Source organism: Lissotriton vulgaris, chromosome 1_1 (assembly GCF_964263255.1).
Source record: "Lissotriton vulgaris chromosome 1_1, aLisVul1.2, whole genome shotgun sequence".
NCBI lineage: Eukaryota > Metazoa > Chordata > Amphibia > Caudata > Salamandridae > Lissotriton > Lissotriton vulgaris.
In genome coordinates, this window is record NC_141685.1 from 236,497,135 (window position 1) to 236,518,397 (window position 21,263).

General features: G+C 47.4%; 1 protein-coding gene across 1 annotated transcript; it reads left to right on the top strand.

The window, feature by feature from the left end:
* The first annotated feature begins 9,292 nt into the window (after positions 1-9,292).
* Positions 9,293-9,792, top strand: LOC147745236 (sperm acrosome membrane-associated protein 4-like). Its single transcript, XM_086936098.1, has one exon. The coding sequence runs from the start codon at positions 9,343-9,345 to the stop codon at positions 9,691-9,693; it is 351 nt and encodes a 116-aa protein (XP_086792224.1). The 5' UTR covers positions 9,293-9,342; the 3' UTR covers positions 9,694-9,792.
* Positions 9,793-21,263: the final 11,471 nt, after the last annotated feature.

Here is a 21,263-nt window from a genome sequence, read left to right on the forward strand (position 1 = left end):
TGAACCCATTGGAACCTACATAGATCGCCATCTTCAACCTTTGGTTACCCAAATGGAAAGCTATTTACAAGACACCACAGACTTTTTGTCCAAATTCAGCAATATCATCATTGATCCTCAAACACCTGTTGTTATACTGTGTACAATAGATGTGAATTCTCTCTACACATCCATCCCCACAATCTTAGAATTCAGGCCATGGAAACAGCTCTACTCAAAACCAACAAACCACCTGATCTACAAGTCTTTCTGATGGAATTCATCCAATTCACCCTGTTACACAGTTACTTCAAATACCAAGACAAATTTTTCATTCAACTCTCAGGCGTAGCGATGGGGAATTGTGCTGCCCCATTGTACGCAAACTTGTTCATGCATGATTTTGAAACTCAACACACTCTGTCCATTCCTCATTGGCAAGACCATCTCAAAATCTACTATCGCTACATAGATGATATTTTTTTAATATCGACTGGCACTGAACAACAACTCATTTTCGCCATCAGTCATCTCAATGCCATAAATGATAGAATTCAATTTACTCACAATATCAACCGGACTAGAATTTCATTTCTAGATGTTGACATTACCATCAAAGACACCAAATTCGAAACAGCCATATACATCAAACCTACCAATCGCAATATTTATCTCCACTATTCAAGTTTTCATCAACCCAGTCTCAAAAAACACCTTCCGTACTAACAACTCATGCGAGCTAAGCGCATAGCTTCTACAGATGAAATTTATAAACATGACAGCACCATCATCATGAACAAGTTTCTCAACAAAGGTTACCCCAACCAGATTGTTCAAACCGCACATGACAGAGTAACCAGCATTGATCGATCTACTCTACTCAAGTCCAAACCTAAAACAACCTCCAATGAACAACGAAACGTTTTTGTTTCCAAATTTTCCACCAAAAGTCACTTGATCAAAAAATTTATTACCAACCATTGGCAGTTACTTCAATTGGAACCGGATTTTAATGTCATCTTTAATGAAATGCCAATTTTTGCATACCAACGTTCTAAAAATTTGCAAACAATGATAAAACCTCGCATCACTCAATCTCCCATCGACAAAGGAACTATCCCTTGTCACAACTGTTTGAATTGTCACAACATTATACCGGGAAACAGCATCACTCATCCCAGCAAAGGCACGCAAATTCTGTTACAAGTTAACGCCACATGTGATACTACTAATGTTGTGTATTTATTGAATTGCCCATGCGGATTACCCTATGTGGGGAAGACCGAACGCAAGATCAAAACGAGACTTAATGAACACCGGAGTAACATCAGAAACAAAAACTTAAAATCTTGTGTTTCTTCCCACTTCACTTAACAGAACCACAACATAAGTCAAATTCGCGTCCTCGTTCTTGAGGTAGCCAACAAACCAGAAGGCATAGACCCAAGAAAATATCTTCTTGAGAGAGAACTGTTCTGGATATTTAAATTGGGCTCCGCCCACCCTAAAGGACTTAATGAACGTGTGGAATTTAGCAGCTTCCTTTGACCTATATGTACATTCGTCTATTATCCTGTTGGTTTTCTCTTTTGACTGCATTTAAATAATACTCTTGTTCTTTTCATCTGCTTCCGTTTCTTCTTACCTTTATATTACACTCCTTTGTTCTCCAATGTTCGTACACCACCCTCGATTCACACCTTTTCATCTACTCCATTTTTTACTTTGATCATACACCTTTTTGACCTTAACATTTTTTAATACTCTTGTTTTTCCTCTCCTTCCTTCCCACTTTCATATTACACTATATTGTTCACCACTCTCGATTCACACCTTTCTATCTACACTGGTTGTATGTTGGAACAACGAGATCCACAACCATGACTTCACTAACAACGAGGTCGCAACCACGACCTTGTCTAAACCACGACTTTTTTTATCACGCATTCCTTTACCACGTTTTTTCGTGGTAAAAGAATGCGTGTTAAAAAAATTCTTTCCATCTAGCACCCGATCCCCCCACCCTATTAAAAGTAATTACACCCACCCTAAAATGACCACAGTTATTAAAATACATCCGTCAAGATAAATCGTATGCGCTGTTGTGCATTGTACCCTTTGTACAGTGACAGCGTAACAGAGAGATTAAAACAAACCCAGTCAGATCTTTCGTCACACTTCTCGCCTCCAGATTACTTGATAAATAACCTCCACGTCTGGCCCCCAAACGGTGCTACGTTTTCTATTTTTAAATAAGAAGGCAGCGTCAAATGCATTTCACAACCATTCACACAAACCCCCAACTATCTCAGTCTAAACCTTGTAACGTTCAACCGCTCACCCTGCCCTCACCACCAGAATCTGAAGTCATGCGCTATGCATGCACCGTCCATATAACTTGCTATAATCATGAAAAAAAGAAACACACATGAAGAAATATAAACGGGTTCACATAATTAGTGCACAGACCCACTTGCACAAAAAAAACAGCTAGTCAAAGCAGGGTGTTAATGCTTCATGCGTGTGACACATTACCAATCTGGTGATTTAGAGAATAATGTACCTTTATTGAAAAATATCTGAAGGTTTTCAAAAGTGACCTCTGTTTTCTGTGCCTAGATCAAGCATCACTCCGTGTCTGACGCTGACAAACAACACCCCAGAGATGCGTAAACCATCATGTAATAGAGGTCACGGATATCCTTGTTTGTTTGCAATTTGCAGTTTTTCGTTATATTTCGCGAACTCGACACAAAGGAATTGGAGCGCTTCTACACGAACACCATTTAAATTACACGAGGACACATTGATTTTTAGTAGGCACAATTTGATTAAGTGATTTGCCCAGAATCACATGATGTTGCACCGACGCCACGACTGGAACCTTACTCCGCTTCCCCCCTCCCCCCCGTGTCTCCATATATTATGCTAAAATATTAGTATCACGGGGACCAGTCTTATGTAGAAAGTAACATGTTAATAAAAACAATAGATATTTCAGCATTAACAGCAATTACCATTTGGAACAAGGTGTAAAGGTAAACAAGTATTATTACTAATATTACTACTGATGAGTATTATTAGTCAGTTAATACTACCAGTGAGCGCTCGCACTAGTGTTGTGTTCCGAACAGACATCAACTTCTCAGCGGTGCATCACATACTTCGACGTCCACATTCTTCGAACACTCAGCCTTAACCACGCACATGCGTGGTTAAGGCTGAGTCGTTGTTCGGGCAAGTCGTTGTTCGGCTTTTGTGACTCCGGAACTCGTTGTTCCGGAGTCGTTGTTCAGGATGTTTGCCATCTACACTACCTTTTACTTTGATCATACACCTTTTTGACCTCCACATATTTTCATTCACCATCTCACCCATTACTCCATCACACTGCATTTTTTCTACAATGCATATCTATGATTCTATGGCAGGACCGGAGGCTTCTGATTATGCTTTCTCATTTCTTTACTGCAACAACAGCAGCCAATGAAAATGAAAGTACACAAGTAAAAAATAACATTTCTCATGAGGCTTTGAACCACGCCTCTCTTACAACAACCAATCACAATGGTATCATGTCTATAAATCTTGGAGACACTATTCCGGCCTCCTCTTTCTTTGCTGCTCCGCAGCCCAGATAAGTGCTCTTTCCTTTCATGTTTGCCCTATTAATTGTGACTTAGGCCTTTTGCATTGTTTAATGCCATTGATTATTGTGATTTATTGCTCGTGTATATTTGCATGATTTGATTGATCGCTTCACGCGCGCTGTTGGCATTGTTTATTCATACATTGTCCGTATTACTCTTAGATTGGGTCCGGAGCTTCGCTCCGTTCCCCGTTCCCCTTGGTGGCGCGTGTTGCGCACTTAGGCCTGTCCCTTCCCCGATTCCATTCATCGCTGCCCGCGGCGCACGCTTCAGCTAGCCGCATTAGTGAGGGGTTTAGCCCCCCCCTCGGGGACGAGCGTACGTCGGAGCCGTTGAGGCATTACGTACGTCTCGGGGAGCCCGCGCACGCCGTGTTGGCACGCGCAGTTCTCGAAGGTGCCAGAACGACGCTCTGCCCCGGCTGAAGTGGGGATCGACGCAGCTTGGGCCAGGAGCCGTGGGCGATTTCCGTGCTTTTGGCAGCTTACATTCGTTCAAGCAACGGTATCTACCTGCTTGATCTTGTCCTTCCAGAAGATTCAGAGACCTTTTTCTTTTTTCCTCCGATAGTCCTAGAGTGGGACTGTACCTTGATCTTGTCTTAGTATTTCCGGCTCCTGCGCCGGGCACCCCCCACCATCGACGCCCCTGCTTGGGCTAGTTGTTTGCTTCCCGCTGGGGATTAGAGTTGGAATTTCGAATTCCTGGTTGCGATGGCAGACGCTGAGTACTGCGAAGAGGAGGATGCTGCGTATGGGTTTCAAGGCCAACAAGAATTATATGAAGGGGACTCCATGGAGGAGATCATAGACAAAAAACTTGATGCCAAGTTAGATAAAGCCCTTTCCTCGGCCCTCTCCCCTTTGGCCAAGAAGTTGGACTTGCTAGTCCCGGGTAAGCCGGTGCCCGCTCTGGGCAAAGATCCCCTTCACCCCCCTCCCCTTAAGAAGGTGGCTCTGGACCTTTCCTGGCCTCATGCCCAGTCGTGTGAAAAACTTTACAAGTCTCAGGAGTCCCGTTCCCAGGACAAGCCTGTTATCTCTCCCCCCAATTCCCCCCTGGTGATCACCACTACGGATACCGGCACCGATACCGATTCCTCGGATGCCGCTCCACGCAAACGCACTAAAAAGCGCAAACACACTTCACCGGTCATTCCCACCCCCTTTTCATTCGACCCAACGGACATTGTCCATCCCAGATCTTCCGACTGGGTTCCCCCTCCTGCTGTGGTGGCCTATCTGGAGACTCATCTCCGCAAGGGATTCGACAAAGAGGTGTGTTCCCGCCTCAAATCTGAATGCCCACGCCCTGATTTACCCCACAAAGTGGCTATCACGCCAGAGATAGACCCTTCCATGACCACTTTTCTTAAAAAGTATAAGAAAGACCCGAAGAAAGGGATCGATCGCGCGCTCAGAGCGTGCCAAGATAAGGTCCTCGACCTTTCGGGCCCGTTGGCCAAGATCCTGGAGTTGGCCCTGCAGGCGCAAGAGACTGGTGCCGCCATACACCCAGAGGTTCTGGCGGGTTGGGCTCAGAGGGCCATTTGTATGCTTGGTAACGCGAATTGCGCCCTGGCCTCTGAACGACGGAAATCCGTCCTCCTCCGAATCGACCCCCCAACTGGTGGAATTGGCTTCCTCGGAACTGGGTCCTTTGGCGGAAGGACAATTGTTTGGGGACAATTTTGTTAAGAACATTGCCAAGTTTGTGAACACTTTTGCTTCCTTGGACAAGTCTCAGGCCTCGTTGAAACGTGTTCTGCAGGTCTCTGATAGGGCCAGGCGTGGCAGAGGACGCTCGACCGGCCGCTACTCAAATCCCAGTCCTCACAGAGGCTACGCCCCTAGACGGGGAAGAGGGTACACTCAGGAACCGGATCAAGCTGGATTTTACCCGTCCCGATCACGCGGCTTCAGGGGCCGCTATAACAAAGGAATCAATCGAGGCTACAAGAACTTCGATAACCAATCTTCCGGGAAGTGTCTCTCTTCCTTTACTTCCGTTAGGGGGAAGATTACGCCATTTTGTCAAGAATTGGGCTGTTCTCACTTCAGATGTGTGGGTCCTCCGGACCGTCCAGGGTTACGAGATAGAGATGGTGTCTTGCCCCATTCAGCCCTCCCCCCCCCCCGTCCTCTCTTTTTTTCCCATCTCGAACAGAGTTTTATAGACTCATAACTGGACAAGCTTTTGGCAAAACGAACCGTTGCTGTGGGACCCTTCCTCCCGGGAGGCTTCTGCAGCAACGACTTTCTTGTTCAAAAGAAAGGAGGCGGTCAGCGCCTCGTGCTGAATCTGAGGGATTTCAACCCCTTTGTCACGTATCGCCATTTCAAGATGGAGGGCATTCATCTTCTGCGAGACCTTCTCTTAGAAAACGACTGGATGGTCAGACAGGACCTGAAAGATGCTTACTTGATGTCCCAGTCTGCCCATCACATCAAAAGTTTTTGCAGTTCCCCTGGAAAGGGCGTTGGTTTCGTTACGAGGTACTCCCTTTCGGCCTGTCCTCGGCCCCTTGGGTGTTCACCAAACTGCTCAAGCCGGTGGTCTCCCGCCTCCGGGAGATGGGAGTTCGGCTGATTGTCTTCCTAGACGATATGCTGATCCTGGCCCAGGATCGGTCCCTCCTTCTCACGCATTTGGATTGGACGAAGTCCTTATTGCAGAATCTGGGATTCGTGATCAACACCAAGAAATCGGTGCTGATACCGAATCAGCAGATGGAATTCCTGGGCTTCCTGATAGACTCGGTCTCGGCCCAGCTTCTCCTTCCCCTTTCAAAGATCAGGTCGATCAAGAGAGAGATTACGGCTACCCTGGCCAAAGAGAAGATTTCTTTGAGGGTTCTGGCACGAATTGTGGGCCTTCTGGCCTCGTCAATTCAGGCCATTTTTCCCGGCCCTTTGCATTACAGAGCTCTGCAGAGGCTCAAGATCTTTTACCTGCAAAGAAACTTTCACTATGATCATTTGATCCCTCTCTCCCCCGAGTCCAAGGAGGAACTTCAATGGTGGCTGGACCACATGTCAGCCTGGAACGGCCGAGCTATTTTCGGCACGGCCCCGGATGTGGTGGTGGAATCCGACGCCAGCCAGTGGGGCTGGGGCGCTCGCTGCGGCGAGTTTGCCACAGGAGGACGTTGGTCTGCAGACGAACTTTCTCTTCACATCAATTGTCTAGAGCTTCTGGCAGGGTCCTTTGCTATCAGATCTATCTCACCGCTGAAGAGCAATTGTTGTATTCTCCTTCCGATGGACAATGTCTCCGCGGTGCGATACATCAATCGATTGGGCGGGACGAGGTCCCGGATCTTGGTGCACATTGCGAAGGAATTCTGGCACTTCTGCCTGGATCGCAAGATCTCTGTGGTGGCAGAATACCTTCCCGGGAAACTCAATCAGGTAGCGGATTGGCATTCCCGTTTTCTCCGGGACTCCAGCGATTGGAGGCTCCATCCATCGCTGTTTTCCCAGATCATGTCGCTACGAGGCCCGTGTCGGATAGACCTGTTTGCCTCACGTCTCAATGCCCATCTTCCCCTGTTTTACAGTTGGAGACCGGACCCAATGGCACTGGGGACGGACGCGTTCCTTCACCATTGGGGACAGCAAAGGATTATGCGTTTCCACCGTTTGCACTGATCCCGAGAGTAGCGGTGTTGCTGCGCCGACAGGAGGCGACGGTGGTGTTGGTGACGCCTTATTGGTTAACTCAGTCGTGGTTTCCCACACTGTTGGAATTGTCAATAGACCTCCCCTTCCGACTCCCAGTCTTCCCATCGCTTCTACAGGACCCGGTGGGAGCGTGCCATTCCCTGGTCCTGCAGAACCAGCTGTCATTGATGGTATGGACGCTCTCCGGAGACATGAACGCCTTGCAGGCCTTTCACGAGAGGCTTCCAGCTTTATGCAGCAGGCGTGGGCTCCTTCCACCCGAAAACGATACTCTGCTTCTTGGAAGAAGTGGGTGGGTTGGTGCCTTTCAAAACAGGTGGATCCCGTGCGATCAAATATAACAAAGGTGCTGAATTTTTTGTCAGAGTGCGCAACTTCGGGCATGGCTTACAGGTCGGTTAACAACTTCAGGTCTGCTATTTCGGCTGGTCACGACCACATTGATGGTAAGCCTGTGGGGATGCATCCCTTGGTGTGTAAGTTGCTTAAAGGTGTGAGTGTGGACAACCCTCCTCGGCCCAGGTATTCCACCATGTGGGATGTTAATAAGGTTCTGAATTTGTTGGAATCCTGGCCCGATAATGGTGATTTGTCGCTGAAACAGCTTTCTGCCAAGCTTACTATGTTGTTGTGCCTCATTTCATGTCGGAGGGTTTCGGATGTCAGAGCTTTGGATTTAGCTGGGAGGATGTTGTCACCCCAAGGGGTATCCTTTGTCATTACTAGATGTACTAAGACCATGTCCCGTTCAGTTTATTATCCAGCCTTTCCTCATAACGGCAAGCTGTGTGTTCTTCCATGTCTTAAATGTTATGAGGAGCATACTAGTGTACACAGGTCAGATCCCCTGGGGCAGTTATTGATCTCTATTCAAAAACCGTTCAAGCCAGTCGCTGCTGCTTCCTTAGCCAGGTGGGTTAGGTGGATCATGTCGGAAGCCGGCATTGATATTTCTGCTTATGGGGCACACTCTGCGAGGGGTGCGATGGCTTCTAAGGCTTACTTACTGGGTTCCCGCTTGGAGGACATTCTGAAGGCAGCTGACTGGTCCTCAGATTCAATGTTTAAAGTGTTTTATTACAAACCGATTCCTCATGTTTCTGATGCTGTGATTGACGAGCTTTAATGTGAGCTTTGAACCAGCATAATCAGAAGCCTCCGGTCCTGCCATAGAATACAACATTTTCTAGCTATCACAACAAGAATCTTTGATTCTATTAAGGACACGGAGGCGAGGATCATCCCACCCGTTGGGACTGTTATGCAACTGTTGTTGTTTACGTGGTTTTTATCTAACTGTTTTGCCCACCCTTACAACGATCTAGGTTGTGGTGGAAAGTTTTCTCAAACTTCCTTTTTCTGTTCTAGGGAACGACTCCAACAAGAGTTGAAGACCGCCTGTGGTTTTGGCTGCCGCTCCTTCCGGATGGAGGATTTGCTTTGCTGTTCAGATTTTCTCCGTTGAGACGTCTGGTGGATCTGTTTTTTCCGTTGCAGAAATAAACTTTTCAATGTGATGAGACTGTTACTGACTGTTCGCGCAAAGAAAGAGGAGGCCGGAATAGTGTCTCCAAGATTTATAGACATGATACCATTGTGATTGGTTGTTGTAAGAGAGACGTGGTTCAAAGCCTCATGAGAAATTTTATTTTTTACTTGTGTACTTTCATTTTCATTGGCTGCTGTTGTTGCAGTAAAGAAATGAGAAAGCATAATCCTCGCCTCCGTGTCCTTAATAGAATCAAAAATTCTTGTCGCGATAGCTAGAAAATTTTGTATTCCACATTCCTTCTTTAACCCTTTGGTAACCTGTCCCCTTTTTTCGTTCTTCATCTCACATGTTGATCACGAGTAAGTAAACATCTATACTGTTGTTTACAGGGTTTACCATGTATTTCATTTTTAGGTACAGGATTCCCCAGCACCCCGCATTCATCCATTTATCTATATATTCTTCTTCTATATTTTTTGTTACCCGCCAGTTTCCTGAGCTTCCCTTGTATTCGGTTCTCGTTCCAGCTCCTAGAAGCATGAAGGCCTTCATCAGCGCCGCGTTCCTCCTGCTCTGCAGCCTGGCCCTGGGTGAGGGGCTGGAGTGCAAGCAGTGCGACTATCCGTGTATGGTTGTCACCACTACCACCTGCGGCCTCCTCCAGACGTGCGACACCCGCACAGCCTCTAAAGGTGTAATCAAGATAAAGGCCAAGGGGTGCCTGGATATCACAAAGTGTCTGTCTAACGAGACCAACACTATTCTGGGCGTAGATTACACAGTCACCCATTCCTGCTGTGTCCGTGACCTGTGCAACTCTGGCCCTGCTGTCAAACTCTCCATGCTGGCTGGACTCGCTGCCCTCCTGCCCCTGTTGAAGCTCCTTTGACGGATCCTGATGACTTCTTGGCACTTTGAGAAGAGACGAGGGCGGGGTTTGTTTGGGAGAATAGCTACTCAGTCTGGTGCCTTGGATGTGAAGTACACTGCTTTTCTCCTGTTAGTGGCCTGAAATGTTTCGACTGTTAAGTTTCATATTTTTCATTATTTTTAGTTCTTCAAATGGACCTTGTCTGAAATAAACCAAACATTCCTGACCCTTGCACCGCGCTCTCAGAACCAGGACATGTCTGATGAAGGCGACGAGGTTCCCGCCCTTCTTCGGTCACTCATTGAACCAGAGCAGGGTCAGCTGTCCATTGAAGCAGCATCTGTACCCATCACTGCTGTCCAGTGATCTCTGCTCCTCTTCCTTCCCTGATTGGTGCCCCAGCCCCACTTGCACTTGCTTGACTGCAGTGCCTTGCTTTGAGTTGCACTTGTACTAATGTTTGCAGCACATGTGGTGCACATGCAGTCTGAAACGACTGCTTGCTTTCTCCAAAACCTTTTTATGAAATAAAGACTTTATCTATATATTCATTCCCCACTTTTATGCTCTGTTATCCATCCTTTGTGTATTGTTTATTATTTGTTTATTTTATTACTATTTTTTTACTCTTTTTTTCCATAACTTTATTCTACCATCTTTGCTCACACACAGTTCTCGATCCCACATCTTAGTCCACTTTTTATTTCTCATGTTTACTTTCATCCTACGCATGCGTATACTCTTTAAACACTTCCGCATTTCACGGGCGGTATCTTCTTCGCGTTTACAGCGTTTGGATTCTTCGCGTCTACCGTGTTATACTCCTGGTAAGCTCCATGACTGCACGGGCTAAATACGACCTTTTTAACGAGGGGACACTAAAATCACCAATGAGCACATTTTATTTTATATTCATTGCCACGCCAGTTTTTGTTCGTTGTAAAGCCGTCTTTTCTTGAAAACGCTGCTCTAATTTTTCTCATTGGCACGCTATTTCAATCTTTTTCCACTTTTGAGGGTTCTCAATAAAGCACTAAACTGCATGCACGCATGTTTTTCATATTCCCCACTTTTAATGCGTTACATTCACAATCCTTTACCTTTGGTGAATTTTGGGTGTACTCCACGATCAAAACCCAGTTTTTCCTTCACTATTCTCGACGCACTATTTATAGATTGGTTTTTCAAATCCTGTTCGCTTTTTACCTCTTCCTCACGTCACTGTTTCACTCGTTAGTAGTAGCTTCAATCACCATTTCACCTCCATTTATCCGTCTATTTGCTTTTCACTCGGGACCTGATTAGTAACTTTGGATTCTCCTCCTCTTTCCTAGACATTTTGACCCCTGAAGAAGAGCTCTCTAGCTCGAAATGCATCGGGGATGTTCACATTTACAACTTTAATGCATTGAACTGTTCCAATTCATGGATTGATTATGGAATAACTAAACAGCATTTAATTCAAACTTTGTTTATTCAAATGAACATGTTCTTATTCAGAAGGATGAATTACATTTGCGAAAGAACAAAGTGAATAAAACTTTGAACTTTTTTTGAATATTATTGTGTAAATTGCTTTCATTAGCACACAGGAGTGCTCAGGTTCATCACCTTACGCCTGCAAGGTATTTCTTCTCTCATTTATACTCTGCCCCTCCTGGACAGAAAGGGGTACACCCTGAGCACCCTAAAGGATTGAACCACACCTATTCATTGTTTAAAATCCTTTCATTATCAAGGAGTGCAGCGGACTTCATCTTTTTCATTGTCTGTACACTACCATTCTTAATTGTATTGTTATCTGTACTTTTTTGTGTCAGAACATGTGGTAACAAGCAAAGAGCATCACTAAATGCTCAGAACAATGTATGGGAGTGAGTAGTGACATCACAGAGCCATATGATCTTTGCATTATGATTGAGGGTTAGCCTCAGCCCCCCTTGTTGGTGTCAAACATTGAAGGAGGGATTCCTAGAACGTTAGAGTAGGCAGTCCTATGGCCTAGAGCTCGGATATGGAAATTGTTCTTAGATTTGCCTAAATTGTAATGTAACTCAGTCAATGTCTATGCGCCTGTTAGAAATTGAGTTGGTGGTTGACTGGATTATGAGCCCTAGTCAAGCAGCAACCACAATCCTAGTCAGGGTAAGAAACAGGCAAACTCTAAATTGACCTGTGCTCACCCGCTGGTAGATTGACACAGTCCAGTCAGGCTTAATTTACAGGCATTTTGTAAAGTATTTGTGCAAAACTTCAAACAGCAATACACTGAAAATACCAAGTGGAAAGATTCCCCATCAGATTAAATAAATAGAGTTTAATTTAATAAATAAAACAATACCAAACAATACCAAAACAACAAAAATGCAATTAATGCAATTAATAGAATTGGAGATATTGAATTTTAAAGTGTTTAAGTAAAATAGTGCCTAGAAGCAACAAGCGCTTTTGGGGATATCTGGTCATGCCGGACCGGTACAAAGTCACTAGTTTTGTCTGGCCACTTTGCTACAGGAACCAAGTTAGGTCCGATAAACAAAGTACCTAAATACTGGTTTTGGAGCATTGCATGGGTCTGCAACAAATATGTGTCGAGCAGCTGAGGCGATGCGTTAGTTCTGAGATGAGACGAGGCTGAGGTGTGAGGTCCTGATGTATCAACGTCAATGGTCCTGTCAAAAGAGCTTATGATGCAGAGTCCTGTGTATCGGATGATAGGCGGAGCAGAGGCAATGCTTTTATTCTAATGATCGGTCACGCTGCGATACAGAGTTCCGTCATACAGGCTGCCATGGACAAGGGATGTGAGGAGCTGGCACCAGGTAAAGCATCGCGCAACAGCTGTTCCGAAGGTGATGCATCTGTCCCAGATGTGGGAGGCTGCAGCAATGCAAGTCTTTCATGACGGGTTCAATACATGCAACATCGCCGATGCGCAAGGTCTGCTGGGGGGCACGCTACTCAGCTGAGAAGGTGTATCGGTTCTGCTCAAGGATGCATCGTTCCACTAAAAAGCACCTTAGGCCCCCTTTCAAGGGTACAGGGTCAGTGGCGGCTGCTATTTAATAGTAGTGGGGGGGTCACAAGGGTGATGGAGAGGGAATGAAAGAAAATGTTAAGAATCACTTACATGTGTGCCGCTGACGCCACCTCTCGGTCCTCTACGCCTGCTTCCAGGACTCCAGGGCAGGAAGCATCCTTCCAGGCCCCCCTGATCCAATCACAATGCTGCAATGCAGCATTGGTATTTGCGCTGTGCCTCGGCACTCAGACGGGTACAGGGAGCATGGGCTTGTTCTCCACCCAGGCTGTAATGCAGCCTTGGTTGAGAACATGCAAAGTGCGAATGCCAGTTTGGACGGCTGGCCAAACCATCATGCGCACTTAAGAGAGTGCAAACCACTCCTCCTCCAGAACAAAATCCCGTTCCCGAGCACAATGCAAATTTATGACATCAGAGAATTAAACCAAGAAAATATCAGTCCAAATCTTACATGTTTTTATTTATTTATTTTATTTATTTGGAGTTTTATATAGCGCGTAGTTACCCTCGGGCATCCCAGCGCTTGTCCAGGCAACACCCACAGAGCCAGATCTAACCCTTTAAGTCGGAAAAAGATGTGTCTTCAGAAGCTTCCGAAAATGAAGAGTGCAGGTCTCTAAACGCATTCTCAACGGAAGCGCATTCCAGAGAGTGGCTGTGTGAACCGAAAATCTTCTGCCACCAGTACGGGCCTTATGAACTCTAGGAACCTGAAGCAGATGTTTCTGATCAGAGCGTAGGGCTCTGTTCGCTTTAAGGGGCACCACTAACTTCCTTAGGGTAGGGGGTCCTTTCCCCTGGAGGATTTTGTGAGCTGTGCAGAGAGCTTTAAACTTAACCCTCTCCCACACTGGGAGCCAGTGCAATGTTTTCAAGGCTAGTTTAGCTGACTGCCTCCTTGGCATATTCGTCAGCATCCTAGCCGCAGCGTTTTGCACCTGCTGAAGCTTGCTGAACGTAGCTTCAGGAGCGCTAACGAATATAGCGTTACAGTAATCGAGCCTTGAAATAATTATCCCCTGAATGAGTAGCTTCCTCGATGTCAAAGGGAGGAGAGGCAAAACTTTACGGGCTGAGCGGAGGAGCCCGAAACAGATCCCTGCCGTTTTCTTAGCCTGGGTCTTGAAAGTAAGGTCTTGCTCCATCCTGACCCCCAAGCTCTTGATCTCCTGCTTGGGGCTGGGGGCTCGCCCAGGCAACTAGGCCAGATGGTCGAGGGGAGTGAGGGAGTCTTGTGCCCTAGTAGCATTATTTCGGTCTTAGAACAATTTAATTTGAGCGACGATTCGCACATCCAAGTGTGTACATTGGTCAGGCATAGGCGCAGCGAATCCGGATTCTTCACCAATTGGGACAAAGCAACCACCAGCTGAGTATCATCAGCATAACTGACAATTTTTATCCCAAATGGGGCAACCACATCCTCCAGGGGGGCCATATAGACGTTAAACAATGTGGGGCTTAACGAAGAGCCCTGTGGCACACCACACTGGAGGGGGATGGATGTAGACCGTTCGCTGCCTTCCCAGACCTGATAGGTACGGCCACACAAAAATGACCTGAGCCACTGCAACGCTACTCCTGTGACCCCCACATTGGACAGCCGTTGGATCAACACTTGATGGTTTACAGTGTCAAAGGCAGCACTGAGGTCCAGGAGGATCACTGCCACGGACCCACCTGAATCCAAAATGCTCCTAGCTTCCTCAACGACTGCCAATAGGGTGGTGTCGGTGCCCTGCCCTGGCCGAAAACCCGTTTGAGACTCTCGCAACAGACCGTTGGATTCCAGAAAGTCTGACAAACGGTTATTAACCAGTCTTTCTGTGATCTTACCAAGACCCGGCAGCAGAGAGATGGGCCTGAAGGTTGCCAAATCTGATGAGTCCAGATTGGGTTTCTTCAGGAGGGCCTTTACAACTGCTCTTTTCCAGCTTGGCGGCACCACACCCTGGGCAAGAGATGTATTAATCAGGTTCGTAATAGGGGCCGCAACAACAGATGTCGCCTGTTTCAGAAACCTCATTGGGGCCGGATCCCCAGGAGAGCCACTCTTCATAGATCCTAACTCCTTTATGACTTTTGCCACAGGAATTGGACCGAAGGTGTCCAATTGGGCACAATCTCCACCTATCTGGCTGCCCATGTCTGTGCTCTGCGCGACTTGAGGCAGGGCACTTATGATGTTCTCTATTTTTAAGTGGAAGTACTCCACTAGCTCCCTACACTTCTCAGCTGGGTTATCCTGAATCAGCGGGGGCTCAGGAATTTTAAGGAGTTCCTTTACCACTTTAAAGGTCTCTCTAGAAGAGTTGGAGGAACTTTTTATTCTTTCCTCAAAAAATTGGGCCTTAGCACAGCGAAGAGCATTTTTATATGCTCTGATTGCTACGCGATATTCGTCCCGACTAGCCAACCCCCAATCTTTCCTCCAGACCCTCTCCAGCTTCTTACATCCTTTCCTAAGGATTCACAATTCCGGCGAGTACCATGGGGCAGACCCCATCCTCTTTCCCCTCTTTGCCACTCTCTTTTTAGGGATGATGGCATTCAGGAAATTGGTAATCCACAGCTCAAAGTCCGCATCAGCCGTTACCGGGTCCGAGGCTAAGGGAGGGCACAAGCTCTCAAGTTTGGTGATCCAGTTATCAACTGATAACCTGGACCAAGCTCTTTCCAAGGTGTAGACTCTCGGAGAAGGGGTGGTTCTAGAATCCACTTGCAGACTAACCGGGACCAAAAAATGGTCTGTCCAAGGTAAAGGACAAGCGGGCAGAGCTCTAAGGTCTGGGATGTTCGAAAAGATGGGATCAAGGAGGTGGCCCTTGGAGTGCAAGGGTCCTGGATTGCTTAGAATGAGATTATAAGCCTTTAAATCACCCAGCAAATCAGCAGCCACTGAGTCCGCCGGTTCATTGAAGTGAAGATTCAGGTCCCCTAACACCATAAAATTAGTCGTCGAAGAGGCCAACTGCGTGACTGTTTCCATCAGGGAGCTAACAAAGCTTCCCATGCCCCCAGGAGGACGGTAGATCAAGACGCCTGACACAGTCATCGTGGGGGACGTCTGCAGTGAGAACTGACAGCTCTCACGGTCCTGAACATCACTATTCTGCGCCCTACACACAAACATGTCTCTGTATATAATAATATAACCTGGGGCAAGGGCTCGAACCATGTCAGCGTCTGAACTGGCAGAGATCCATGTTTCTGTCAGAAACAGAATATCCAGATCATGGCCTTGTATCAGGAAATTAATTTCAAGTGCATGGCACGGGAGGGATCTAAAATTGAGCAGAGCCATCGACAGGGTGTTCTTTCCCTTGTCCGGTTGAGTGAGCTGACATGTACTACAGGCAGAGTAAGGATTAGATCCATTGTAGAAATACTTACACGACACCTTTTTTGGAGCGCGCAGCGACATGATGTCCTCATGGGAGTAGGTTATCCGCATTTCAGGAGATTGGACCAGGGATTCTGGCCCTAGGTCCGTCTGGGCCCGGATGGGCACAGACGGGCAGGACTCTGGCGTGACTCCGGCGCGAAAACAGCGCGCCCGCTGCGCGTCACCGCTGCGTGTCTCCATGGAAGGATTAAGTAGGGAGCTTGTGTGCCCAGGTGAGCACTAGAGTGCTAACTCAAATGTGCGCTAACGTCCCCAGCTACACCTGTTCATAGTCTTCTTTATTCTCTCATCCTATTCAGAGCCGTAGATGTGTTACAGATGGCTCCTGATAGCCTGATAGCACAATGGCGTAGTTGGTATAGCCGAGATGTAGCCAACACGTGTTTAGTCTTGGGTATATCGCCCATTGACTTCCTCAGGGCAAATGCGAATTAAAGAAAAGTTTCGCCATAGTCCAGGCAAACCTGTAAGAAGTCCCATTCAGCATGGTTATTTGCAGGGCTTGTAGCCCAGGAAGAACAATCATGCGTATCAGCAGATTTCCAAAGGCAGAGTCGAGCAGAAAATCAAACCATCAGCCTTGTAGTTACTTGTATTCCAGGAAAAGACGTTATAATTGTATTTCCGTGAGACTTCACATCAGGAAGCCAGCCAACTAGCTTTTGGAATCACTCTGGGTTCTGGGGTCAAGTGATGCAGGTCCAGTCCTTCTCACCCAGGCCGAAGGGCAGCAAGTCAGCACAGCAAAGCAGGAGTCCAACAAAGCAGCAATACAGCAGAGTGACAGTCTTTCAGGAGCACAGCAGTCCTTTCTGGCAGAGCATCCAGAGGTCCTGGAGTGTACTGAAGTGGTGGTGTCTGGGGTACAGTACTTTTACCCAGTGGTGCCTTTGAAGTGGGGAGACTTTATTGGAGTGCCTGTGAACTGCACAGAGGCCCTCCCTTCCTACCCTGGCTCCAGACCCACTACAGGGGGATATGCAGCCTTTTGTGCGAGGACAGGTCATAATATATATAGGTGTAAGTGAAGCTGGGTTCAGCTATTCCCTCCCATACTACCACATGGCTCACCAAGTCACACCTAAACTCCCATTATGTAGCTGTCTAGGGGAAATACACAAAGCTCAGTTGTCACACATCCAGATGTGATCAGGCAGGCACCAAATGGCTAAAGTAATAAAATGCCTACTTTCTAAAAGTGACGTTTTCAGAATTGCAATTTAAAGTATGACTTTGCCATAAGCTTGGATTTTAAATTGTGATTCCATTGACACCAGACTTGAGGAGTTTATTATCTCTTCCTATTTGGGAGTTAGACTTATAAATTGTAATAAGGTAAACCAAATATTATCCTGTAGGAGAAATAGGCCTTGCAGGAGTGAAAAAGGAATTTGAGAGATTTTCACTACCAGGACTTCTAAAAGTATATGTCCTGTCTTTTAAATACAGTGCACACTGCCCTCTGGGCTGTCCAGGGTCTACCATAGGGGTGACTTACATGTATCAAAAGTGATGGTTTGTGTCTGGCAGAGGTTTATCTTGCCAGGTCGAAATGGCTTTGTAAACTGCACACATTGGCTCTGAAATGGCAGGTGTGAGCCATGGTTAAGGGCTACTTAAGCTGGTGGCACAATGAGTGCTGCAAGCCCACTAGTAGCATTTAATTTACAGGCCCTAGGCACATATAGTACACTCTAGTAGGGACTTATAAGTTAATTAAATATGCCAATTGAGGATGAGGCAATATTACCATGTTTAGAGGAGAGAGCACATGCTTTTAGCACTGGTTGGCAGTGATAACATGTGCAGAGTCCTTAGGCCAACAAAAACGAGATCATAAAAAGTGGAAGAGGAAGGCAAAAGGTTGGGGTGAGACCGCCCTAAGGCTGCCAGGTCTAATAGTGCCTCTATGGGGCTTTGGGAGTGATTCCCAATCTGTACGCCGAGGCACCCCAGTGCGCCGTAAAAATTACCCAGGGCGTCGTGCACCGTTAGGGAACAAACTTAATTTGTTAATCCGGTCCTATCAATAGTTCAAGAGAGTATGCGTTATGAAAGGTACTTGTTGAGAAAGTCCGTGATCCACAGTAGTAATGCACTCCTGTACACAGGCAAATACTGCTGAGGGGCACAGTACCAACAGGGACCAGCGGGGGTTGGGCCAGAGTCACTCATAGTGTTTGTATATAACTCTCTGGTGGCAGCTGCTGCAGGAGACATGGGCTGAACCTGGCAAGCTGGGGTTAACCTCTTTGATGCTGATGACGGAACCGCTCCTTCATCATCTGCGGTGGCGCTGTGCTGATGATGGAGCGGTTCCGTCATGGCCCGCCCGACGCGCCTGCGCTGGACATTCTATTGAGCGGGCGGGGCCATGACGGAAACGCTCCGTCATCAGCACAGCTCACCCGAGGCTGGTGACGGTGCGGTTCTGTCACCAGCTGTCAGCGCCGCGCGGCCCCGCCGCCCCCTTAGCGCTGCGGTGGAATTGCTGCCGCAGCGAAGGTGTAAAAAAAGCAGGCCGAGTCGAAGGAGAAAGAAGCCTGGGTGAAGAGAAGGGCTGACAGGAGAGGCTTTACAAGGGGACCAGGGAGGAGGCGTAGACGTCAACAGTGGAAGCCTTTACTGAAGTGTTGATTACATGTTCTGAACACAGTGATGGCAGCTATGGTAGAACTGGAGACTGGCTAGTGTGTCTGGCGAATAAACCCTACCTTTAAAGAAGCCTTCAGTGTATAGCAGCGCACTCTTGACCTGTGCTCAACCTACTTAGAGCTGGAGCTCTGCGTTATCACCTGAGCAGTTCCTGCAGGGGAGCACTTTCTATGTGTCTCTGGGTCACAGCTTTTGCTTCTCTGTGCTGTAGGGGCGACAGTGGACCTTTATTGGTTTTACCAATCCTCTTGTAGTAACACCACAGGGCAGCGAGTACCTGACCCAGATAAAGAAAACTACGAAGAATATGTCCTGGCAGCATCTTGGTAAAGTGAGCAATGCGCTGCACTGGACAGGGAGAGAAATAGAAGTACTTTCGAGGCTGGATTTACGCCCTCCCCACCCGCCCAAAAAAAGTAACATGATGGGGAGCCGTGGCCAACGGCCAACAGGTCAATGGAGCGGGGTCAAAAAAGTTTGGGAAACACTGGCCTATGGATCCCTGGACCTCAGACCGGCCTTCGATTCCCTCAGGTGGGATTACATGTTTGTGACAATGCCCAAATTTGGGATCCCACCGGAATTCATAGCATGGGTGTCCTTGCTTTACCGAAGGCCCACAGCGCGAGTTCGGACTAATAAATGCATCTCGGACCAGATCGAGATAGCGAAGGGGACGAGGCAGGGGTGCCCGCTCTCACCCTTATTGTTTATAATCGAACTGGAGCCTTTAATGATAAAAGTACGGACCCTTGCGACCGCGGTTGGGATCGCTAGACTTAACACTCATCATGTTATCTCGGCGTATGCGGACGATATATTGCTGTTTCTAAACGATGTCAGTAGCCCACTGCAACCACTGCCGACGATATTTACCGACTTCCAAGAGCTTTCGGGCCTCATGATCAATGAAGCGAAATCATATGGGTTCGGATTTCATGGATCAATGGTGGAGTCGCACATCCAATTTACGCCATACCGCTTCAAGGCGGTGCCCACTACCTTCAAATATTTAGGCAACCAGGTCTATCGACAAACACAGCACCTGTTGGACGGTAATCTAGGCAAGGCTCTGAATACCTTGAAGACTCAAGTACAGTTCTGGAACACTCTGCCCTTATCGGTGGCAGGCAGAGTTGCAATCTCCAAAATGGTGGTACTGCCGAGACTGATCTATTTTTTTACGAACTTACCGATCCTGGTGCCCATGCTCTTTTTAAAACACTAAACACGCTATTGACGGAACTGGTATGGGGGAAAGGTAGATGGCGTATAAGCCTGGCCAAAGTGCAGCTTCCTACGGACAGAGGCGGTATGGGAGTGCCTGACCTGATTGCATACAGCTATGCATGCCAACTCCAGTGGCTGGCGTACTGGCTGGCGGGTCGCAATCTCCAATACTTGAACATGTCAGAGGCAGACAGGAGTCGGGGATAACTACACCGGTTACTGCTTCCAAAGGCCAGGGTGCCTGTGTCGGCCCCGCCCCTACTTAAATTAACACTTGCGCACTGGAAAAAGGCGGTCAGTTATACGAACAGGCATTCATCATACGCACCCTTGATACCGTTACTGGGCATCCCACTGGGGTCTGGCACGTTAACAGAATGCAAACTGCGACCCTGGCACGATGCTGGAGTTGTGAAAATTGGGGATTTCTTCTCGGAAGGCAGGCTCTTCACCCGTCTACACCAGACACCGAGGGCGTAATTTATATAACACGCGCAAGTTGCACATTACATAGCCACACACTGGGCGAGGGACGGGACGGAGCCGGACACCAATACGCTGATCACTATGCAATACCTCATGGCGACGGGTAGCCACCTGACGAAATGGCTGACTAACGGCATCCGAACCAACAAGGCTCTTTCGCTACAACCCCTTAGGTTGCACTGGGAAGGCGATATAGGAAGGGCTCTCAGCGACAAGGAGTGGGAAAAGACACTGAAACTGCCGAAGAATGTATCGAGTAATCTTAAGTTCAAGTTCATCCAGCTCATGATTGTACATAGGGCTTACTTGACCCCCCACAGGATACGTGCAATGTTCCCAGATGCGGCCGACACCTGCCCCAGATGTCATCCAGAAGACGCGGGCCTCTTATACATGTTTTGGGACTGCCCTAAGCTGGGATATTACTGGGAGGCGATTCACCGGATTCTAAACGGGATAGCGCCGGGGGCAGGCCTTACACATTTACATCATACAGCATATTGGGGTTAGGTCACAAGGAGGAGAAGAGGAGTGTGGCTACCAGATTTGTTGATCTGGCACTGTTGTTAGCAAAGAGGGCGATAGCGATGAAACGGAAGTCGGCTAGACCACCAGAGGTAGAGACTTGGAGTGGGGAAGTGTTGAGATGGGGTAAGGCAGAGGGGCAGGAGCTACTCAGAGAAGAACGTAGAGGCCTTAGAAAGACTTCCATTTCCTTAGATTGGAGCGTGCTATTAGTGGAGTTTGAACGGGGTATTCAGGACCACG